The 20,548-nt window shown below is 46.6% G+C and overlaps 1 protein-coding gene across 3 annotated transcripts in view; it reads right to left on the bottom strand.

The window, feature by feature from the left end:
* Positions 1-3,832: 3,832 nt before the first annotated feature.
* The window catches only part of LOC100076517 (calcium/calmodulin-dependent protein kinase type IV-like), a 70,080-nt gene continuing 53,364 nt past the window's right edge, over positions 3,833-20,548 (bottom strand). Inside the window, exons 7-13 of one of the 3 annotated variants that reach the window (XM_029051743.2) lie at positions 19,506-19,596; positions 17,196-17,270; positions 15,859-15,934; positions 13,605-13,731; positions 12,029-12,181; positions 8,215-8,458; positions 3,833-4,713 (exon numbers count right to left, since the gene is read on the bottom strand). In XM_029051743.2, coding sequence (XP_028907576.1) covers positions 4,709-4,713; positions 8,215-8,458; positions 12,029-12,181; positions 13,605-13,731; positions 15,859-15,934; positions 17,196-17,270; positions 19,506-19,596 — 771 coding nt within the window. In that variant the 3' untranslated portion in view covers positions 3,833-4,708. The remainder of the gene's footprint in view (positions 4,714-8,214; positions 8,459-12,028; positions 12,182-13,604; positions 13,732-15,858; positions 15,935-17,195; positions 17,271-19,505; positions 19,597-20,548) is intronic. The other 2 variants (XM_029051744.2, XM_029051745.2) reach the window with 2 other exon arrangements.

The following is a 20,548-nucleotide window of genomic DNA, read 5'->3' as shown; positions in this document are numbered from 1 at the left end:
CCATTATCTTCCTGTTGTCCAGGAATCTATCTAAATCCTTCTACCAATCCTTACTTTTCCCTCTAATAGCCCATCATTGATTTATTGTCTATAAGTTTATCCCAACCCTTTGAACTGATTGATATTTCCTTTCTCTCTGGTTGTCATTCTTTCCTTCAGTCGCTGGTCGGAGCCTAATCCATCACATAAAGCCAACCCCCTCCACCCGCATGTCCAATTTAATCAAACTTTTTTTTTATTGATCTTCTTCCTGGCATGGATTCGTGTTGTCACTAACAGTTCCCAATATTTATTCTCAACTAATCAAGCGCTATGTCCAGTTTATTCTGTCAGTAAGTGTGACCGCTGTGGGAATTTCCTACAAGAATAATAATAATAATTGTGGTATTTGTTAACCGCTTACTTTGTGCCAGGCACTGTATTAAGTGCTGAGGTGGATACAAGCAAATCAGGTTGGTTACTGTCCCTGATCCACATGAGGTGATTGAGGCACAGAGAAGTGAAATGATTTGCCCAGACAAGTGGCAGAAACAGGATTAGAACCCAGGTCCTTCTGACTCCCAGGCCCATGGCCTATCCTCTAGGCCCTGTTGCTTCTCGGTCACAGTAGTGACTGAAGCTTAGTTTCTCACCTCTGTTATTCACCTGTGAATTGCAACTTCTGACAATTGTCTCTGATTTATCAGAGGGATGGGGGTAATTAATTTTGAAATTACCTGTAGGGCTACATTAATTAGCATCTCAACCAGCCAATCCCTTAAATTCTGTACTAGTTCCAGGACAATAGGAAATGTTTCAGGTGGAGGTATTGAGTGACAGAAATGAGTAGGAAAATATGTTAGTCAAAACTACTCAAAAGTTAATGTTTTCTTCGATGTAACTGATGAAACAAACATTCCCATTTGGGAAACAAAGGAATTGCTCATTGAAACCATCAGTTTCATATGGTAAACATCTGGACTCTTAGGGGCACCCAAACATATGTTCATTAAAATAATTTGCGACTTGTTGAAATAAATGTTTCATTTGACATACATTTGCCATTATAGACTATCTCTCCATTCATATGCCCATCTTTTGAAATCCTTTTAAAGAATACTAGAAACATTTGACCTCAAATAATGATGGTATTTATTATTAATAATAATAATAATAATGTTGGTATTTTTTAAGCGCTTACTACGTGCAGAGCACTGTTCTAAGTGCTGGGGTAGCTACAGGGTAATCAGGTTGTCCCTCGTGAGGCTCACAGTCTTAATCCCTATTTTACAGATGAGGTAACAGGCACAGAGAAGTGAAGTGACTTGCCCAAAGTCACACAGCTGACAAGTGGCAGAGGCAGGATTCGAACCCATGACCTCTGACTCCCAAGCCCGTGCTCTTTCCAGTGAGCCACACTGCTTCCCTATTAAGCCCTTACTATGGTGCCAAGCTCTATGCCAAGTGCTGGAGTAGATACAAGATAATCAGGTCGGACCAGGCTTACAGTCTCATGGAGAAAAAAACTGGTATTTTGTCCCCATTTTACAGAAGAGGGAACTGAGGCCCAGAGAAGTAAAGTGACTTGCTCAAGGTCACAAGAGCCAGGATTAGAACCCACATTTCCTGACCTCCAGTCCTGTGCTCTTTCCACTAGGCCTCCCTACTTCCCGTAGTCTATTTTTCCTTCTTTTGCTAACAACAAAAAGGACAAAGGAAGCATTGGGTTAACAGTGAGCTGGAAAGTTACTAATCGCTTAGCGTTGGTCTCACTGCTCAGCTGCACAATGTAGGTTCAATGGCTTTCAGAATGAATTTTTCCATGATGAAAAATAGTAAAAGGAACATTTGCATCATGCTGGCCCTGCCAACTTTGTAGGTGAAGATGAGGCATTCATAGTATTTGTTTCAGCTGCTGAAGGGATTACAGTGCAAAGTTACCCCTCTTCCTCCTCCCCACCTTCCACCTGCAAAGCTGGCTATCTGGGAGCTGTATAATAATAATAATAATGGTATTTGTTAAGCGTTTACTATGTGCCAAGCACTGTTCTAAGCACGGGAGTAGACATAAGGTAATTGGGTTGTCCCACGTGGGGCTCACAGTCTTAATACCCATTTGACAGATGAGGTAACTGAGGCACAGAGAAGTTGAGTGACTTGCCCAAAGTGGCTCACTTTGCCTGAAATCCCTTCCTAACTTCCCATCCATGCAGGGCCACCCCTAAGAGGATCCATCAACTTCTGGGCCCAGTGAGGGTGGGGAAGTGTTTAAGGAGAAGCATCATGGTGTAGTGGATAGAGCATGGGCCTGGGAGTCAGAAGGTCATGGGTTCTAATCTCGGCTACACCGCTTGTCTGCTGTGTGACCTTGGGCAAGTCGCTTCACTTCTCTGGACCTGTTACCTCATCTGTAAAATGTAAATCAAGGTAATCAGGTTGTCCCACGTGGGACTCAACTTGATTTGCTTGTATCTACCCCTGCACTTAGTACACTGCCTGGCACAAGGTAAGCGCTTAACAAACACCATCATTATTATCACCTTAAATTGTCCACCCCGCCTTACATATGAGTCCATGAGCCTTTGGTTCCAGGGGCCATTTGGATGCTGCAATGGCTGGGTCCTCCCAGCCCCAGTGACTAGGCTGCTTTAGCCAGTCCACCGGGCAATTGGCAAAACTAGTCAAAGGGAGAGACGACCTTGGGCACCTGCCCAAAAGAAGATTAGTCTGACAGCTGAACATCAAGCAAGAGAGGCATCATGATAATGATCCATATTTAATGAAATTTCTATTTTTATAAATATCCACACCATTGAAAATGTTAACACCAACAGTAACATTCATCAATCATTATTCAAACACGTTTCAAAAACACAATGTGACATCACATTACTACGAGTCGGGGACTAGATGTTCACTATCTTTAAAGAGCATAAGTGTGCAGAATAACTTATCTGACAAGACACGCCAGCTAGGAATACTCCCATTTTTGCTCGTCTTCCCTCAAAATCCTTCCATTGTTAGGGGACAGTCATTCTCTTCCACTCCTGAGAGCCACATCCATTAGACCAGCCAGAGTCCAACTGCAATCAGCCAGTTTACCTTCACAAAAAGTAACGGATTGAACCCCACCATGTTTTCCTTCTGTTTCCTTTTGATTTTTTTAAAGTCTTTCACTTGGTCTATTAGCTATTTCAGAATAGAAGGTCCACCGTAATTGAAAGGTTTTGCTTCTCTCCCTCTTCTCTGGCCCTTCTTGGAGAAAAGGTGAATTACAAGTCTTTCTTTCAAGACCCAGTATCACATTCTCTCCCATTATCCCCAGACAAGAGCCTTTTCTTTGGCACATGCTGTTTTCTACAAACTGATGTTCCTCCCAATTTTTTGTTCAACTTGTTCTCTTCCCCACCCTCCCGCCCAGCCCCCCACCTCTCTACATGTTACTGAGTCTCTATTTCCGTTTGACATAAGATATTTGGGGTTCAGATAAGGAATTTGGGTTTTTATCTCCTGAACTGTTTTGGGCCCACCCCCCATGTTACTCCACAAACTATCTTCACAGAGTTAGTGAGACTGAATTGGAATTTGCCATCTTTACAAAACAAGGTTTTGCACAAAAAGGTCTTCTCACTCTTTTTGACTGCTCTTTATAACTTTTTTTAAGGTACTGTTAAGCTATTACTATGAGCCGGGCACAGTTCTAAGTGCTGGGATTGATACAAGGTAATCAGGTTGGACACAATCCATGTCCCACATGGGGCTCACAGTCTTAATCCCCATTTTACAGATGAGGGAACTGTGGCACAGAGAGTGAAGCGACTTGCCCAAAGTCACACAGCAGACAAGTGGCAGAGCAGGGATTAGAACCCAGGTCCTTCTGACTCCTAGGCCCATGGTCTATCCACTAGGCCATGCTGCTTCCCTATAACTCTATAACTTCACCTCCGTCCCATTTGAGCAGATTTCCATCGGCACAGCTAACACTTAAGCTAAGCCAAAACTGAAATGGGTCAATTATAAGCCCTTTTATATAATCCTCTGAACACATGAATGATCAAATTGGCCCTATTTATCTATTTCATTCTCTTGCAATGACATGGTTTTCAGGCTTGAATCAATCATTTTTACAAGCATGCCTGTAATAATGTGACTGGATAATGCAGCTGAAGGAAGTAAAGCTCAAAGTATTGTTTTTGTAGTGCCATTCTAAAATGTCATCTCAACAATAATTTATGGGACTGTTTATGCTATACAGCAGGGTATGGAAGCTTTTCACTTACCATCAGGGAACCTGGATACATTAATGTTTCATACTCTTAGCAAAAAGATTTGCAGCATAGGAAAAAGGGGATAACCCACGATATTTAGAATTTCTTCATGGAAAAAGTGGGCTCATAAGATTCAGTAAAAATGCCCACAGATTTCTAAGGTTCTCGAGGAAAAAGTATTCAAGAATGCAGCAGTAGCTGAACAGTTGTGAAGTTAGCTAAGGGACGATATGGAAACAAAACACTGCTTATCTAAATGTGGCTAGATACATCCATATGTGAGCAGGAGATGCATCTTAAAAGCCTAGCTTAGCACTGAAGGCTGAATTTATAATCATCTGGGCTGAGGTCCTTTCTCTTTCAGGTAAAGTATAGATGGAAATTTATGAGCAAATATTCTTTTTCTCAGAAGAACTAAAATTCTAGAGTCAGGTAATCAGCTCCAGTAGCACCACATGATGTCAGTCTGCAGGGGTGGGGAGAGAGAGGGAGAGAGAGAGAGAGAAATGGGAAATTACCAAAAATCTGACAAATATTTTTCTCACAGGATGACACCCTCCTGAGAGAGATTTAATCAGCAATGTATATCCAGAGAGAGGCACTGTCCTTCCAAAGCCATTAATTCCCATAAATAGATTAATTCATTTTCTGTGTTGGTTCAGTAATTTTTGGTTTTCATTTTTGTGTATCCTATCAAAAGAAGATGGTTCGAATCTTTAAAACCAAATCAGAACTCAGTGGAAATCAGTACTCTTCCCATACTGTGTGTCTGTCATTTGCTGTAATACGTGTTTTGTAGGCATTTCAATCCAGCCATGACAGACCAGCAGTGTTTTGTAATGTATCCAGCTGCCAGGGCTGTCTCATCTGTGAAGCAGACATGTCCCTGCAATGCAGTTTTATCCTGCTATTCAGGTAGGAGAGAGTTTCACCTGTCTGAGCAGTGGGTCGGGGTCAGGGGGAGGGGGTGAAGAGGTGGGGCTGGGGTTAAAGAAGAGACATGACTGAAGGCAGGGGAATATACTTGATGACCAGCAAGGTCCCTCCCACCCTCATGATTCTATTTACACATACTCCTTTTGGCTTTCCAGTACCATGACAACACGCTCCCACCCCACACTCCACCCCCAAGCCCAGAAGTCCCTTTCAAAACCTCGTTCAGATCCTTTGTCCATTTAATGCTAATTTGGGAAAGGGATTATGGTGTTATTAAAAACCAGTCTCAAGCTCTTCTGTTACAGTGGCCGAAATCTTTAGAAGATGAACCACTGAGGTATTTAAAAATATTTTTCACCATTAAAATCATACAGCATATTGTAATTTTGCAAACCGAGACCACCAGCGGTGAAGATGTTTCAGCATTCTTTGTTATTCGAAGGATCACGCTATTACTGGGAAATTGGAGCTTCTTGAAGCGGCTGAAACTGTAGTGTACTGAAAGCACCGACCAGGCTAAAATCAACGGGACTTCAAAGGAGACTAAAGCTAACAGCTACAATCCACAGGGAGTCAATGACTTAAAACACATTTTTTTTTCCCCCTTTGGAGGAGATAAAATGATTGAGGTCAGATTTGACAGAGTCTTTGGCTCTACCTAAAACATTACCCGGCGTCTGGCTCGGCATTTTTAAAGAATTAGACACATAATACGCACGTAACCTCTTCCCCCACATATGTCCATCAGGGCAACTCGTGTTAAAAACCATGTCAGGCCACAAAACCAGTCTTGAAGAGCACGTGACGAATGGCTCTTTGGCTGAGATCAAATGTTAGGTTGTGTGCCTGGGGTCTAGAGGCTGCTTTGGTAGAAGGATGCACTATGGTGAACTTGAGTATCCTTTCTATCTCTTAAGGACAGAGGCGATTTTCTGGTCAGAGGCGGAGAGGTAGAAAGGAAGCCTTTAACTACGGTTGCTGTCTCATGCCCCACCTGGAAGGAAGTGATTTTGACACCAAGATTCACTCTATATGGGGCGATTAGAATGTGAGATAACCTTGACCAGTTGAACAAAATGATCAGTAATGAATAGGAAAAATGAAAGCGAGAAACAGAGACATATTCAGGGTAACATAATGTGCCACCAGCGCAAGATGGGGAGGATCGGATTGGCCAGCCCTGAGTCACAAACTACAGACAAGTAGGAAATAGGGGCGCTGTGATTCAATCAATGGTGTTTACTGTGTGTAGGGCATTGTCATTAAAAGCAAAAAAAGACACCCCTCCCCCCACAAAATGGCAGAGGCCCCAGGATATATAAACAGGAAAGGAGCTTTCAGGAACCCTCTCCTTGGTCTTGACCATTGATAATAATAATGTTGGCATTTGTTAAGTGCTTACTATGTGCAGAGCACTGTTCTAAGCGCTGGGGTAGATACAGGGTAATCAGATTGTCTCACGTGAGGCTCACAGCTAATCCCCATTTTACAGATGAGGTAACTGAGGCACAGATAAGTTAAGTGACTTGCCCACAGTCACACAGCTAAGTGGCAGAGCTGGGATCCCGGGATCCAAACAGTGAGTCCAGTTGTGAATGCTATCGTATCAGAAGGAAGGATAACCAAGTTGATCCCAGAAAAAGGAGGAAAAGAAGCAAAGGATTTAAAAAGAAGATTTAGGAGTCAAAATAAAAGAGCTGGGGCTACCCGATCCAGAGAAATGAAGATTTAAAGGGAAACAGTCACAACTGAATTTATTGGTATTGTTGAGGAGGCTAAGGGGAAGTTTGATCATGATCTTCAAGCTCATGAGAAATTTTAGGGAGGGGAAGTTTTTTCTCCATCTCTATGGAAGAAAGGGGAGGGACGATAACGGGTTTTGGATTAGAGTTACTGAGTCTTTGGAAAAGAAGAGGGATGAACATAAGGGCCAACTCCATGGGGGCGATATGGGTCACTGCTTCCCATGGGTTTCCAGCCTCCCTGGGCCCAGGCCTCTGACCAGATCTGAGTCTCTAAGTGGGGCTAAAAAGAGCTAAGAGGTTGTGGGCAGGGATGAAAAGCCCCCATATCCTGTCTTTATACTTTTTAAATAATAACAATAATTTTGGTATTTGTTAAGCATTTATGTGCCAGGTACCATACTAAGCGCTGGGGTGGATGCAAGCAAATCAGGATGGACACAGTCCCTGTCCCATGTGGAGCTCACAGTCTCAATCCCCATTTTACAGATGAGGTCATTGAGTCCCAAAGAAGTGACCTGCCCAAGGTCACACAGCAGACAAGTGGCAGAGCTGGGATTAGAACTCATGACCTTCTGACTCCCAGGTCCATGCTCTAGTCATTAGGCCATGCTGCTTCTCTAAAACCTTTCTCCCCAACCCTGTCCCACTTGGTCTCCCCAGCTCCTCATCCCTAAAAGCTCAACCCCTTTTGACCCCCAGGCTCAAAATGAAAAGTGTGGCACCTCTGGTGATGAATATCTTTCTGAATGTCTTACGGACCCACCCTTAGACAGGACTGTGCCTGGTCTGATTATTTTGTCTCTTCCCCTGCACTTAGAACAGCGCTTGACACACTGGAAGCACTTAATAAATACAATTATATTGGAGGGCGTGGAGGGGCACTTAGGACATTGCTCTGCACATAGTAAGCACTCAGTAAACATCATCGATCAAGGGTCGGGGAGCAAAAGGGGGAGGAGGGCAGCCCTATGATTCTATCATTTTATTTTATTTACAGTACAAACCCATCACCCGAAAAGGTCACTGCCAGCCTCCCCAGGCAAGTCTGGTCCATCAAGAAATCTTCCCAAACCCAGAGGTGTGGTTCTAAACGCTCTCAGGTGTTCACCTTTCCACATTCCTCCTCCCTCTGCTGTTTTCTCTCCTTTGCCTACCATTCTAAGTCCCTTGGCTCAAGCGTGAAAGAGATACTGCTAAGGTTCTTAGAGGAAGTAGCTCCCCGGCCTTCTCCAGATCACCCCTGCCCCCAGGCACACATGCCACCCCTCCCCATTTACAATGCTAACTTTCACAGCCGGCCCCGTTGGAAACAACTTGGGAAGCAGCAGGACCCTCTTTCTGGGAGGCTTCGAGGCCCTCAGACTTGGCCAAACTGCTCTTGTTCCCTGCCTCCTCTGGCGGGCCAGAGATCCAGCCGCCCACAGGACTACAGGTTTCTTTGGTACCAACGTGTCCCCGGCTGTTCCTGGAGCCGTCGTGATGCCCATGGTTTCCCAGCCGGCTGGAGGCAACGACGGCTTTCATCGCGGCCTGTTGAAAGAAGAAGAGGGTGGAGGGAAAATAAGGCAGATAGCTTACAGCTATCCTGGGGCCTTCTCAGTTCCAGGCATCATTTCTGAGATGCTGACCGTGTCGCCTCAAATTAATAATTATGGTACTTGGTAAGTCCTTGCTATGTGCCAAACACTAAACTAAGCACTGGGGTAGATACAAGATCATCAGGTTGGGTATGGTCCCTGACCCACATGGGGCTCACAGTCTGAGGGAGTAGGATTTAATCCCAGTTTTACAGATGAGGAAAATGAGGCACAGAAAAGTGAAGTAAAGGTCACACTGTAGGCAAGTGGTGAATCTGGGAAATAGAAGCCAGGTACTCTGGCTCCCAGGCTTGTGCTCTTTCCACGAGGACACAGTGCTAATGAGTCAGTTTTTTCTGACACACTTAAGGCTCCTAACTGACATTTTCTCACAGGCCTTCACGACATCCTTGGAGCCGGGAGGGGAAAAAAAAAAAATAAATGAGATAAACTGGGGAAAAAATTTTCTTCTGAGGATAAAATCTTGTTAAAAAGAAGCCACTTGGCCCCTCGCAAAAAGCCTGCTAGTGAGGCCCCTTCAAATTACGGAAGGGCAGCGGCAACTGAAGAGGGGAGAAATGGCAGTGGCTCAGGGCCATAAGAGAGAGCCCGCCCAGGGGAGCTTGTGGGAGGAGGTCCAGAAAGGTACAGTGAGTCTGGGTCTCTTCCCCAGCTGCTTCTCCTTCAGGCTCCCCCTGCCCGGGTTCCCCCCGGGGTTCTCTCTCCCCAGCCCAGCTGCCGTTGGTCACTGAGTGGTCAGAAATTCCTACTGCCTGCATAAAATTGTGGTATTTGTTAAGCGCTTACTCTGTGCAAAGCACTGTTCTAAGCACTGGGGAATACAAGGTGATCAGGTTGTCCCACATGGGGCTCACAGTTTTTTTAATCCCCATTTGACAGATGAGGTAACTGAGGCACAGAGAAGTGACTTGCCCAAGGTCACACAGCTGACTAGTGGCGGAGCCGGGATTAGAACCCGTGACCTTTGACTCCCAAGCCCGCGCTCTTTCCACTGAGCCACACTGCTTCTCTAGGAGCTGCTCATAACCAATTCGCATCTTTGCTGCATTAATGTAATAAGTAGGTTCTTGTTGGGCCACTGGTAAAGAATACTGATTTCCTTGAGGGCAGGGATTGTGTCTACCAACTCTACTGAATTGTAATAATAATGGTATTCGTTAAGCCCTGAGATGCTTAACAAACGAGGCAGCTGGCTTACAGCTGTCCCTGACTCCTTTTAGTTCCATGGACATCATTTCTGAGATGCTGACTGGGTTCCTCAAAATAATAGTAAGAGCAATAATAATAATAATGACAATAATACTTAAGTGTTTACTATGTGCCAAACACTGTACTAAGCACGGGGGGTAGATACAAGATAATCTGGTTGGACACAGTCCCTGTCCCACATGGGGCTCTCCATCTTGAATACCATCTTGGGTATCGAATTCCCAGTTGACAGATGAAGAAACTTGGCCCCAGAGAAGCGAAGTGATTTTGCCCAAGGCTCACATAGCAGGCAACTGGTGGAGCTCGGATTAGATCCCAGGTCCTCTGACTCTCAGGCCTAGGTTCTTTTCACTAGGCCGCACCACTTCTCTACCCTCCCAGGTGCTTAGTACAGTGCTCTGCACACAGTAAGTGCTCACTAAATACCATTGATTGACTGATTTCACTAGCTGCAGGATGCTGTAAGCATATTCTGTGGGCTAGCAAATCGTTTAGAACACCAGACCATGGACCACGTCCAAGACTGTCTCCAAGACTCCAGGAAGCAGCACTGCTCAATGGAAAGAACACAGGTCTGGGAGTCAGAGGACCTGGGTTCTAATCCCAGCTCCACCACTTGCCTGTGTGACCTTGAGCAAGTCACTTCACTTCTCTGCGGCTAAATTTCCACACCTGTAAAATGGAGATTCAATGCCTGTTCTCCCTCCTCTTAGATGGAGAGCCCTGTAGGGACAGGGAATGGGTCCAACCAGATGATCTTATATCTACCCTAGTGCTTAATACAGTTCTTGGCACGTCATAAGCAATTAACAAATACCACAATTATTACTGCTCTTATATTTATCAAACGGCAGCACCAGGATGTTTGGAGGAACCAGTCAGTCAATCGTATTTCGTGAGCGCTTACTGTGTGCTAAGCACTTGGGAGAGTACAACAATATAACAGACACATTCCCTGCCCACAACAAGCTTACAGTCTAGAGAACCACACATGAAGGTTACTCTCCTGGACGTCCATCTTTATAGATAAAGGGCGGACTGTCTAATATCCCTAACTTTCCCTCCACAACACCTACCTTCTCTCTCTGTGCCTCCATTTCTCTCTGTTTCTCTTATTGAATCCTGAGAAATGCTATCTTGGGTCAGACCAGTTCAGGATTCCGTTTCCCACAGTGGCACCAGGAACCGTGTGCAGTGACCCTTCTGGACATCCATCCTCATGATTAGGGATGGACCATCTCATTTTCCCTCTAGTAACCCATCGAGGACCACCTACCCATCAATTTACCCAAATCCCGCCAAACCCGCTGATAGTCTGGGCCTGCATAACTGCCTTTGGGAACAAATTCCATAGGCTTACCCCTCAATGTGGGGAAGGATACATTTCTCTTTATGCAGGCCGGGTTTAGAGAAGGCTTTGTAAAATATAAGGCAGGATGATGACAACTATAAGTCAGCCACCAAGACGGTAAAGTCCCTCATTCCAGGATCCAGTGAAAGAAGTCCAGCCCCACAAGCTGCATGATCATCTAGATATTGTACTGTTTCTACTGTCTTTGGGGGGTGGCAGCAATCATATAATAAGAAAAAGTAGGGAGCCCACAGAACACTACATGTGGAAATTGTCAGTGCAAAAGATAATAATAATCATAATTGTGGTATTTGTTAAGCACTTACTATGTGCCAGGCACTGTACTAAGTGCTGGGGTGGATACAAGAAAATCGGGTTGGACACAGTCCCTGTCCCACATGGGGCTCACAGTCTCAACACCCATTTTACAGATGAGGGAAGTGAGGCACAGAGAGTGAAGTGACTTGCCTAAGGTCATTCAGCAGACAAGTGGCAGATCCGGCATTAAAACCCAAAGAATGTGTCTGTATATTGTTGTACTCTCCCAAGGGCTTAGTACAGTGTTCTGCACAAAGTAAGCACTCAATAAATACGATCGAATGAATGAATGAACTCATGACCTTCTGACTCCCAGGCTCAAACTCTAATAATGTTGGTATTTGTTAAGCACTTACTATGTGCCTAGCACTGTTCTAAGCGCTGGGGTAGACACAGGGGAATCAGGATGTCCCACGTGGGGCTCACAGTCTTAATCCCCATTTTACAGATGAGGTAACTGAGGCACAGAGAAGTTAAGTGACTTGCCCACGGTCACACAGCTGACAAGGGGCAGAGCCGGGATTTGAACTCATGACCTCTGACTCCAAAGCCCGTGCTCTTTCCACTGAGCCACGCTGCTTCTTAACTCTATCCACTACGCCACGCACAGTGTTCCAGCCTTACTTTCAACTTCCGTCGGGCGTTGAACTCCTGTAGTTTCTTCTGGGTGCTGTCCATGTGGGCAAATTTAGCTGCTTTGCCCGTAACCCAGGGGTGCTCTAGGGCCTGATGCACAGTGAGCCTCTTCTGTGGGTCCAGGACGATCAGTTTCTGAACCTGTGACCAAGAAAAAGTTGAGACATGATCAAAACTTTATTATGTGGGACCCAAGAGGGGACGCACCCACGATTCTGAATAGGATGCTAGAGGGTGGCGGCAGGACGGCATTAGGCTTCAGTCCAAATCGAAGAGCTACCGAACTGTAGTGTTGTCCAGCATTCTCTGTGGTTGGTAAACCGCGGACACCTGCCCCTCCTGACACCAAATCTGACTCCTTAAACACTCATGGACCAAACTCAACGTCAAGTGGCAAGACAGGATCACAAGCAGTGGAGTACTGGAACAAAGGCAGTCCACTAGCACTGAAGCTCTGCTCACTTCAGCACGGCCGCCCTGGGTGGGCCACAGGAAGAGGACGGATGACGGTAGGGGACCCCAGCAGCTGCTCTATGGCGAGCCGAAACTGGGCCACCGACTCAGTCATGCAAAGTCTCGGACGATGCTACAGCTCCGCTGAAAACTGGGAGACCCCTGCAGTAGGCGGACCAGCCTGGCCCACTGCGATCCAGAAAGGAGAGGCGCTTTCTGAGCCGAAGCTGCGATAGGCTGGTGAGACAGAGAGACAAAAGCAAAGGCGGTGCCGGGCGCTGCCAAGGACAAACACAACAAAGAACGCTCTTTGTGTGTGGGCCCAGGGTGGTCAGGATAGGGGGTTCCTCGCTGGTCTTTTCAGCCTCACCCACGGCCATAGGTGAACTTCACCATCAGTGACGTCTTCTTTGGGTACAAAGGATAACTAGATTTCTCGTTGTAATTGTGTCGATGTCTCCTCTGTTCACGTTCATGCCGTTCCTTGGCTGGGGTTGGGCTTTGGAAGGAATCCGTTGGGGCGATGCTTGCAGATAAATTGCCACCGGGAAGGATGCATGTTAGAGCTTTGATGCCCATGACCGGATGCGTGTTTTAAGGCAAGGGGCATCCAATAAGTGCAAAGGTCTGCTCTTTCCACAGAAGCAAATTTGACGCACCCGCTGCTGGCGATTCGTTTTTGTATCGGCCAATCGATTCAGGCTGGGGATTGAAAGGCTTAAAACAGGGTAAGCTAAGAGGTTGCAGAGATCAAAATGGCTCAATTTTTATCTTTTGTCACTGCCTGTAATTTGTTATTGGCCAGGAGTTGAGAAATCACCTCAGTGGTATGATCATAAAACTTTCTTTTCTCTCATTTCTTCTCCAGGATATTTTAAATGGGGCCGAGGGGAGCATTTTACATAATTTTTCAAAAGCAACTGCCTACTGCTTCTGAGTGATTACTCCAGGCTGTATATATTTCAAAGTTCTTTGCCCACCTGGATCGCCTATTGTGCCAGACTCACCATGTTGCTTATGGGGTTCACAGTTTTTCCTCGCATAAGACCATCTCCTGCGGAGATCTCTTTCAGCTTGGCTAATTCCTGTTCTGCAGCACGGAATGGCTTACCAGATCCTTGGCGTTGAGCGAGACCTCATCCCACCAGGGTGAAATAAACTCATAGTCACAGTTCAGGATCCTGCTGTACATGTACTGATCTCCTCGGGCGTCGAAAAACGGCTCGAACCCGCATAGCCTGTCGACGAAGCCGAGCGCGCGTTAGTCAACAGCGGTGTCACTGGGAAGCACCTTCGGAAGCTTCTGCTCAGGTGAAGTGCTTGGCAGGATATCCCCTAATGCTAATCACAATAATCATCATGATAATAATGATTATGGTCTCTGGTGAGCGTTTACCATGTGCCCAGCACTGTGCTAAGCACCGGGGAAGAGACAAGATGATCGGATCGGACGCGGTCCCTGTCCCACTTGGGGCTCACAGGAAAGAGTAAAAACCTCGTGGGACTCGAGGACCACTGAAACGGTTGTGACGTGCTCAATTGCATCCATCTTTAAAAGTTCAAAGAATAAAACATTTGGTATGGTACGAAAAACTCAAGTCCTGATTCCTCCATCTTTTTTCCAAAGTTCCGGAGAAAGAAATCGAGAGACTCTGAACTGCAGCAAGCAGATACTGACGGTGTCCAACCCCCCCCCCCCCGGATTGCTGGTGTGCAACACCCTCAGAGCTACCTAAACAGCAAGGTTGAGTAGAATGGAGCTTCCTGCCCAGGAACCCAGTCATGGGAATTCCCACGAGCCCGCAGGCTCGGTCAGCACCCGAAAAAAGAAATCAAGCCAGGCCTAAAAGAAAACAGACAGCAAGGCAAGCAAATGCCAACCGGAGCACAAGGAAGGCATTTCCTTAGTCTGCAGAGGCTCCCTGCCACCTAGTGCCCAACCCCGGGCGCTTGAAAGGGTAATAATAATAATAATGATTATTATTATTATGGTATTTGTTAAGCGCTTACTATGTGCCAGGCACCGTTCTAAGTGCTGGGGTAGAAACAAGATAATCGGATAATTGGACACGGTCCCTGTCCCACATAGGGCTCAGTCTTAATCCCTATTTTCCAGATGAGGGAACTAGGGCTCAGAGAAGTGAAGTGATTTGCCCAAGGTCACCCAGGAGGGATTAGACCCCCATGACCTTCTGACTCCCTGGCCTGTGCTCTATCCACTAGGCCATGCTGCTTCTCGTGGGGAGCGGTCCACATTTTGGCCTGGAAAGGGACACTGTTTCTGAGCCACTCAGCAACGCACACTAGCCCTGCCCGGGGCCCGATTTTGCCTGCCTGGTGGTGGTAGGAATTTACAGCCAGCTCCCTGTTTTGCTCCTTTCACCCCGGCCAGGGGAGGAGGGAGGCTAGCAGTAACACTGAAGACAAGTGACTTCACCCCCTGCTCTCCGAGCAGCAACGCTGAAGGCAAGTGACTCGCCCCCTGCTCCGCTAGCAGCATTCCTAGGGACGTAAGGTAATTCCTTTCCACACACGGTAATCAAGTCAAAATGTCACGATGGCTTGTGACAAGGAAGGAGCTGCCTAACCTTCCCTTCAGCCCCAATGACGGCAACTCTTCTATCAGCTGGCAATTCCTGTTTTGTACTGTGAAACTCAGCCAGGTGGAATAAAGCCGTTCAGAGCAACCGGGCTTGAAAAGGGCCAGCGGGGCCCATTAGCATGGCGTTGGCTAGTAATAGATGTTTAAAAAACCATATGTAACGGTTTGGCCAAAAGAAATGACTAAATCAGCTGCTGGAAAGAAAGCTTTCAACACAGAAAGCCAAAGCTCTGTAGGTGAGAGTCTTTGTCCAAATGGGGATTAGGAAAGCCAAGCCCGCTAATAGCTGGATACTGCGTACCGAGGTCTCCCAGCCTACTTGTCGAGAGGCGAAATGAGTTGTTTTCGCTGCTGCTGTGGCGGCGGCTTCCTTTTTCTAAATGTTTTCCTTTATTTTAGAAACGATCCCGGAAGGTTCTCAGGACCAGGGATCGTGTCTACCAACTCTACTGTATTGTACTCTCCCAAACTCTTAGTCCAGTGCTCTGCACACAGTCAGTGCTCAATAACTACCACTGATTGATTGATGGATTGACTGATTGGGGAAAACCCCAGATGTGGGCTTGTCCATATCTGGACGAGCCCACACATGACCTCGCAAGTGTTGCCCAAAGCGCGGACAGCAGCTCTTCCGATCCACGTGACCCAAAACTGTAGGGGGAACCCGGATGTCATCGGCCTGTCCCGTCCCCTGCCAGTCCCCACCCGCTTTAATCCAGGAAAGAGGCAGACAGGTCTGCCACACGTTAAAATGATTACTCACAGGATGTAGGTTATGACTCCCACTGACCACATGTCCACTTCAGGTCCGTATGGCCCCCCATGGAGAATTTCAGGAGCTGGAAAGTCCAATCAACATTTAGAAACCCAGGCGGAAGACCCACTGAAGGGAATAATAATAATAATTAATAATTATGGTATTAAGCACTTACTATGGGCCAGACACTGTACTAAGCACTGGAGTGTATACAAGCAAATCGGATTAGACACAGTCCCTATCCCTCGTGGGGCTCATGGTCTGGCCTTTGACATCCAAGAGGTATGGAACTGGTGAATAGCATACGGTACCTTGACCTAGATTTCCCATCTCCTAGAAGCTGGGACTCCAGAGTGCTTCCATGATCCCATGCAAATTGCCAGAGAAGTAGCAAATCCCAAATTCCTGAGCCTCCAAGTTAAACCGACAAGCCTCAAATGGGAGCAGGCTCAGATTCCCCCACCTTCCTGGTCATGCCACTCCATGTGGCACTTCAGCACTCATGGATTCATCCATTTGCTATTACTTATCCCTTTTGCAATTTGTGTTTCTATTTCCCCCCTCTTATGGTAGATTGGTTAATTTATATCTCTTGTTCACCTTTTAGAATGTAAACTCCTCAAGGGCAGGTGAATTCCTCAACTTCACCTGCAGGTCCTCCAAGTGCTCAATTCAGTGCTTCACACATGGTAATAATAATAATAATAATAATTGTGGCATTTGTTAAGTGTTTACTATGTGCCAGGCACTGTACTAAGCAATAGGGTAAATACAAGGTAATTGGGTTAGACACGGTCCCTGTCCCACATTGGATGGACTCACAGTCATTCAGTCATTCAGTCATTCATTCAATAGTATTTACTGAGCTCTTACTGTGTTTAGAGCACTGTACTAAGGGCTTGGAAAGTACAATGCAGCAATAGAGAGAGACAATCCCTGCCCACAAGGGGCTCACAGTCTTAATCCCCATTTTACAGATGAGGTAACTGAGGCCCAGAGAACTGAAGTTACTTGCCCGAGGTCACACAACAGACACTTGGCAGAGCTGGGATTAGAACCCAGGTCCTGACTCCCAGGCCCGTGCTCCATCTACTAGGCCACAATGCTTCCCCACAGTAGTCACCAGGTGCAGCGCTCTGCACAGAGTAGACTAAATACTGTTAATGTGGATATTGATTGACAGAAAATTAAACATTTGTCTATGGCACTCTTCTGTTTTACCCGCAATTCTAAATAACAATAATAATAATAAATCCATCTGTCCTAACATTCAAAAATATATTCCTGCTACTTCAGATACTTGGTTGCTCTTGACCATCCTGGAAAGAAGCTGGCTAACTCACCACAATATCCTGGAGTTCCACAAATGGTCTTCATGGTGCCTTGTTCATCCACAATCTTGGACAACCCAAAATCGCCTTTAAGCAAACAGGAGGGCATGCATTAGAGAAATGTGCTGGGTACTCTCCACCTGCTGCCCCCATCACCCTGCCTCCACCCCCACCCCTACCACCAAGATTATTATTATTATGGTATTTAAGTGCTTACTATGTGCAAGGCACTATACTAGGCGATGGGGTGGATTCAAGCAAATAGGGTTGGACACAGTCCCTGTGCACCTGAGGGCCCCCTAGTGGATGGGAGGACCCAGACAAACTTGCAGGCTGTGTGACCTTTGGACTCAGTGCCCCCAGTGTAGGGCCCCAATGCAACCCCCCCATGGCTGCCTTCATCTTGCCCTGCAAGCGAATCCTGTTTTGCTGTGCTCAAGAATGAAGCCTGATTGCTGAGAAAAATCCACAGATCAAACTTCCTCACCCCAGAGGGGTCCACTGAGATCCCATGCTGCAGAAGTGACTGCACAGTTCCCTGCCCCATCTCTAGCTATGCTGGGGGCTTCTGGGGTGGGGGTCAGGACCAGTTTCGTTTCCTCCAGTCCTCTCCCCCAAACAGGGGAAATGGAGTACATGGCTGAGGTCTTCCTGGCTGCTAGGAGGTCCCCCAAGGAGAGCAAGCAAGTTTGCCCAACAAGGGGAAGTACTTGTGGGTGTATGGGTTGGTCAGGACTGTGAGCCCGGCATTGGCCTTTACCCAGAGATAAACCAACATCACTAACACCATCTTGGAAAACAAAGGACAGCTAGAAGGGTTGGGGAGGAAGAGGAATCCTGTCTCAAACACAATATGGAGGGGCTCAGCAACCTTGGCTTGATTCCTCCTATTCCTGAGCGACCCCATCTTCAATAACACAGATCAGAAGAGAAGCAGTGTGGCCTAGTGTAAGATCTAGGCCATGGGAGTCAAAAGACCTGGGTTCTAATTCCGGCTCCACCACTTGTCTGCTGTGTGACCTTGGGCAAGTCAGTTCACTTCTCTGGGCCTCAGTTCCCTCATTGATAAAATGGGGATTAAGACTGTGAGCCTCTGGTAGAACATGGACTGTGTCTGACCTGATTAGCTTGTATCTACCCCAGCACTTAGTACAGTGCTTGGCACATAGTAAGCACTTACCAAATATCATTACAAAAAAAAAATTATTAAGTCAAGTGGGAGGTGGATCCAGGCTAACCACAGTGCCTCACGGGGCTGGGTCTTGAGACCTTGGACTTGAGACTGAGGCTCAGGCCAGGATCAAAGGCCCTCCACAGGCCTTCGCCCACTTTCCCTGCTCTATTTTGGGAGGTTTGGGACCTTGAGGAGTGGGCCACACCTCAGAAGGAGATGGTGCATGGTTAGCTTTCCCTCATGGGGGTCATGACTGGAAGGATAAATCTCAGAAGGACCACCCCTGCGCCCCCCAACCTCGGGGCGATCTTACATGCCAACGCGCAGTGGCATCACGGAGCAGTGAGGCTCAAGACCACTTCCTGTTTGGGCTCAAGACCAACTTCCTGTTTGCTGCTAAGCCGAGATGCTGCAATCCCAGAGCTTGGTGTAAGCAAGCGGGGCAGGACAGACCACATGAGGGTGGGCCACGCAGGGCTCTACGTCTGAGTATGGAAAGTGGGCCTCAGGCATTTGTTTCTGACCAACTCTGACAGAGGCAACGTAAAGCTCCATTCCTGCATCCCCTCATCACTCCCTCCCTAATGGCTCCCTCCGTCCCCCGTCCCCACCACCACCTTGGTCTCTTTCATTCAGTTACTGAACGTTACCAATTTCCTTTTCTTCTTCTTCCCCTATATTTCATCCTCCCTTAACTCTGCGCGCTCCCAGACACAACTGCTGATAGCAGCCGTTTCTCTCAGCGCCTGATCTTTTCAGATTCTGCTTGGAAAATGACCGTAATTCAGAGGCGGAAGAATTCCAGAAAGGGAAACGTGGCGCTCAAGTGTTGATAAGGTCGCCAACGGCAGCATAAAAATGGTTCTGGGAACAAGGGGAGAAATGAAGCTTGAACCGAGAGAGGAAAGAGGAAATAGGATCTTTCGGCTAAAACGTTTAAAGATGTTCTAGGCCAGGCGGCGAGGCTTGTTATTTCCAGCATCAGCATGTTGAAGTCTCCAGAAACATCGTCGTTTTTATTCCGCTTGGAGAACGTAAACCAGAGAACGTAAACCCTGTGATGTGTATCGTTTTAAGAGCCCAGGCAGACGGGCAGTCTCAGAAGCAGGAGATAGGTGTAAAAAGAAAAAAAAATCCTTCGGACATACCTATTTTTAAAGGAGCATCTGGAGAGAGATCTGCATACAGGAGATTTTCGGGCTTCAGGTCCCGGTGGACGACTCCGTTCGCATGTAAATACTGTAAAAAGGAAGAGCAACCCCCCGCCCCCCCACCCCCTTCTCATGAGAAAAATTCTGTTTTTCATTCAGACCTCTGTCCTAAGCAAACACAGAGTTTAATCCATTCCTAACAGTGGTTCTCTCAGTGCATGACTAGAACTAACAAGGAATCCCTTAACCAATTTGGGTCCCTGTCACCCAGTAGACACTCCCTGATTAATCCTTACCTTCCTGATCATGTCACACCATCAGCCACTGCAGAATTTATGGGCAGGTCTATTTACTCATCACTGTTTACTTTTAGTTTTTATCATTTGCATCTGTGCTTTTACTCTAACCTACTGTATGTTTGCTAATTTGCATCTGCTTGTCTCCCCTAAAAGGTTGTAAATTACCTGCAGACAGGACAGGAGGGGTCTGGAGTCTTTTACTTTTCTATCCTGTGTTCCCAAGGACCCAGTACAGTACCGTGCACAGCATGGCCTACTGGAAAGAGCCTGGGCTTGGGAGTCAGAGGACCTGAATTCTAATCCTGACTCTTTGCCTCAGTTTCTTTGCCTCAGTTTCCTCATCTGTCAAATGGGGATTAAATTACTTAGACTATGTCCAACCCGGTTATCTTTATATCTATCTCAATGCTTAGTACAGTGCTTAGCACAAAGTAAGTGCTTAACAAGTACCATAAAAAAAAATTTAAAATAGGGGAGCCCAGTGCGGTGCTCAGTGCCCAAGAGATGATCAGTACAGGACCCCGCACATAGTAGACACCCATTAGAGTGTTCTGCACACAGGAGGTACTCAGTATGTGCTTTGCCCAAAGTAAGTGCCCAGTACAGTACTCTGCATACAGTATACATTTGAGAAATGCTGTGGAAGAGAAGGAGAGGCACTTTGCAAAGCTACAGTAATGCTGTCAAGCCAGTAGGGAGCTGGTTACTAAATTAGTGCAGGGGCATCCAGCTCAAACTTGC

This window comes from Ornithorhynchus anatinus, chromosome X1 (assembly GCF_004115215.2).
Source record: "Ornithorhynchus anatinus isolate Pmale09 chromosome X1, mOrnAna1.pri.v4, whole genome shotgun sequence".
Taxonomy (NCBI): domain Eukaryota; kingdom Metazoa; phylum Chordata; class Mammalia; order Monotremata; family Ornithorhynchidae; genus Ornithorhynchus; species Ornithorhynchus anatinus.
The sequence above is the reverse complement of the archived record's forward strand: the minus strand, read 5'-3'. Positions and strand labels throughout refer to the sequence as shown.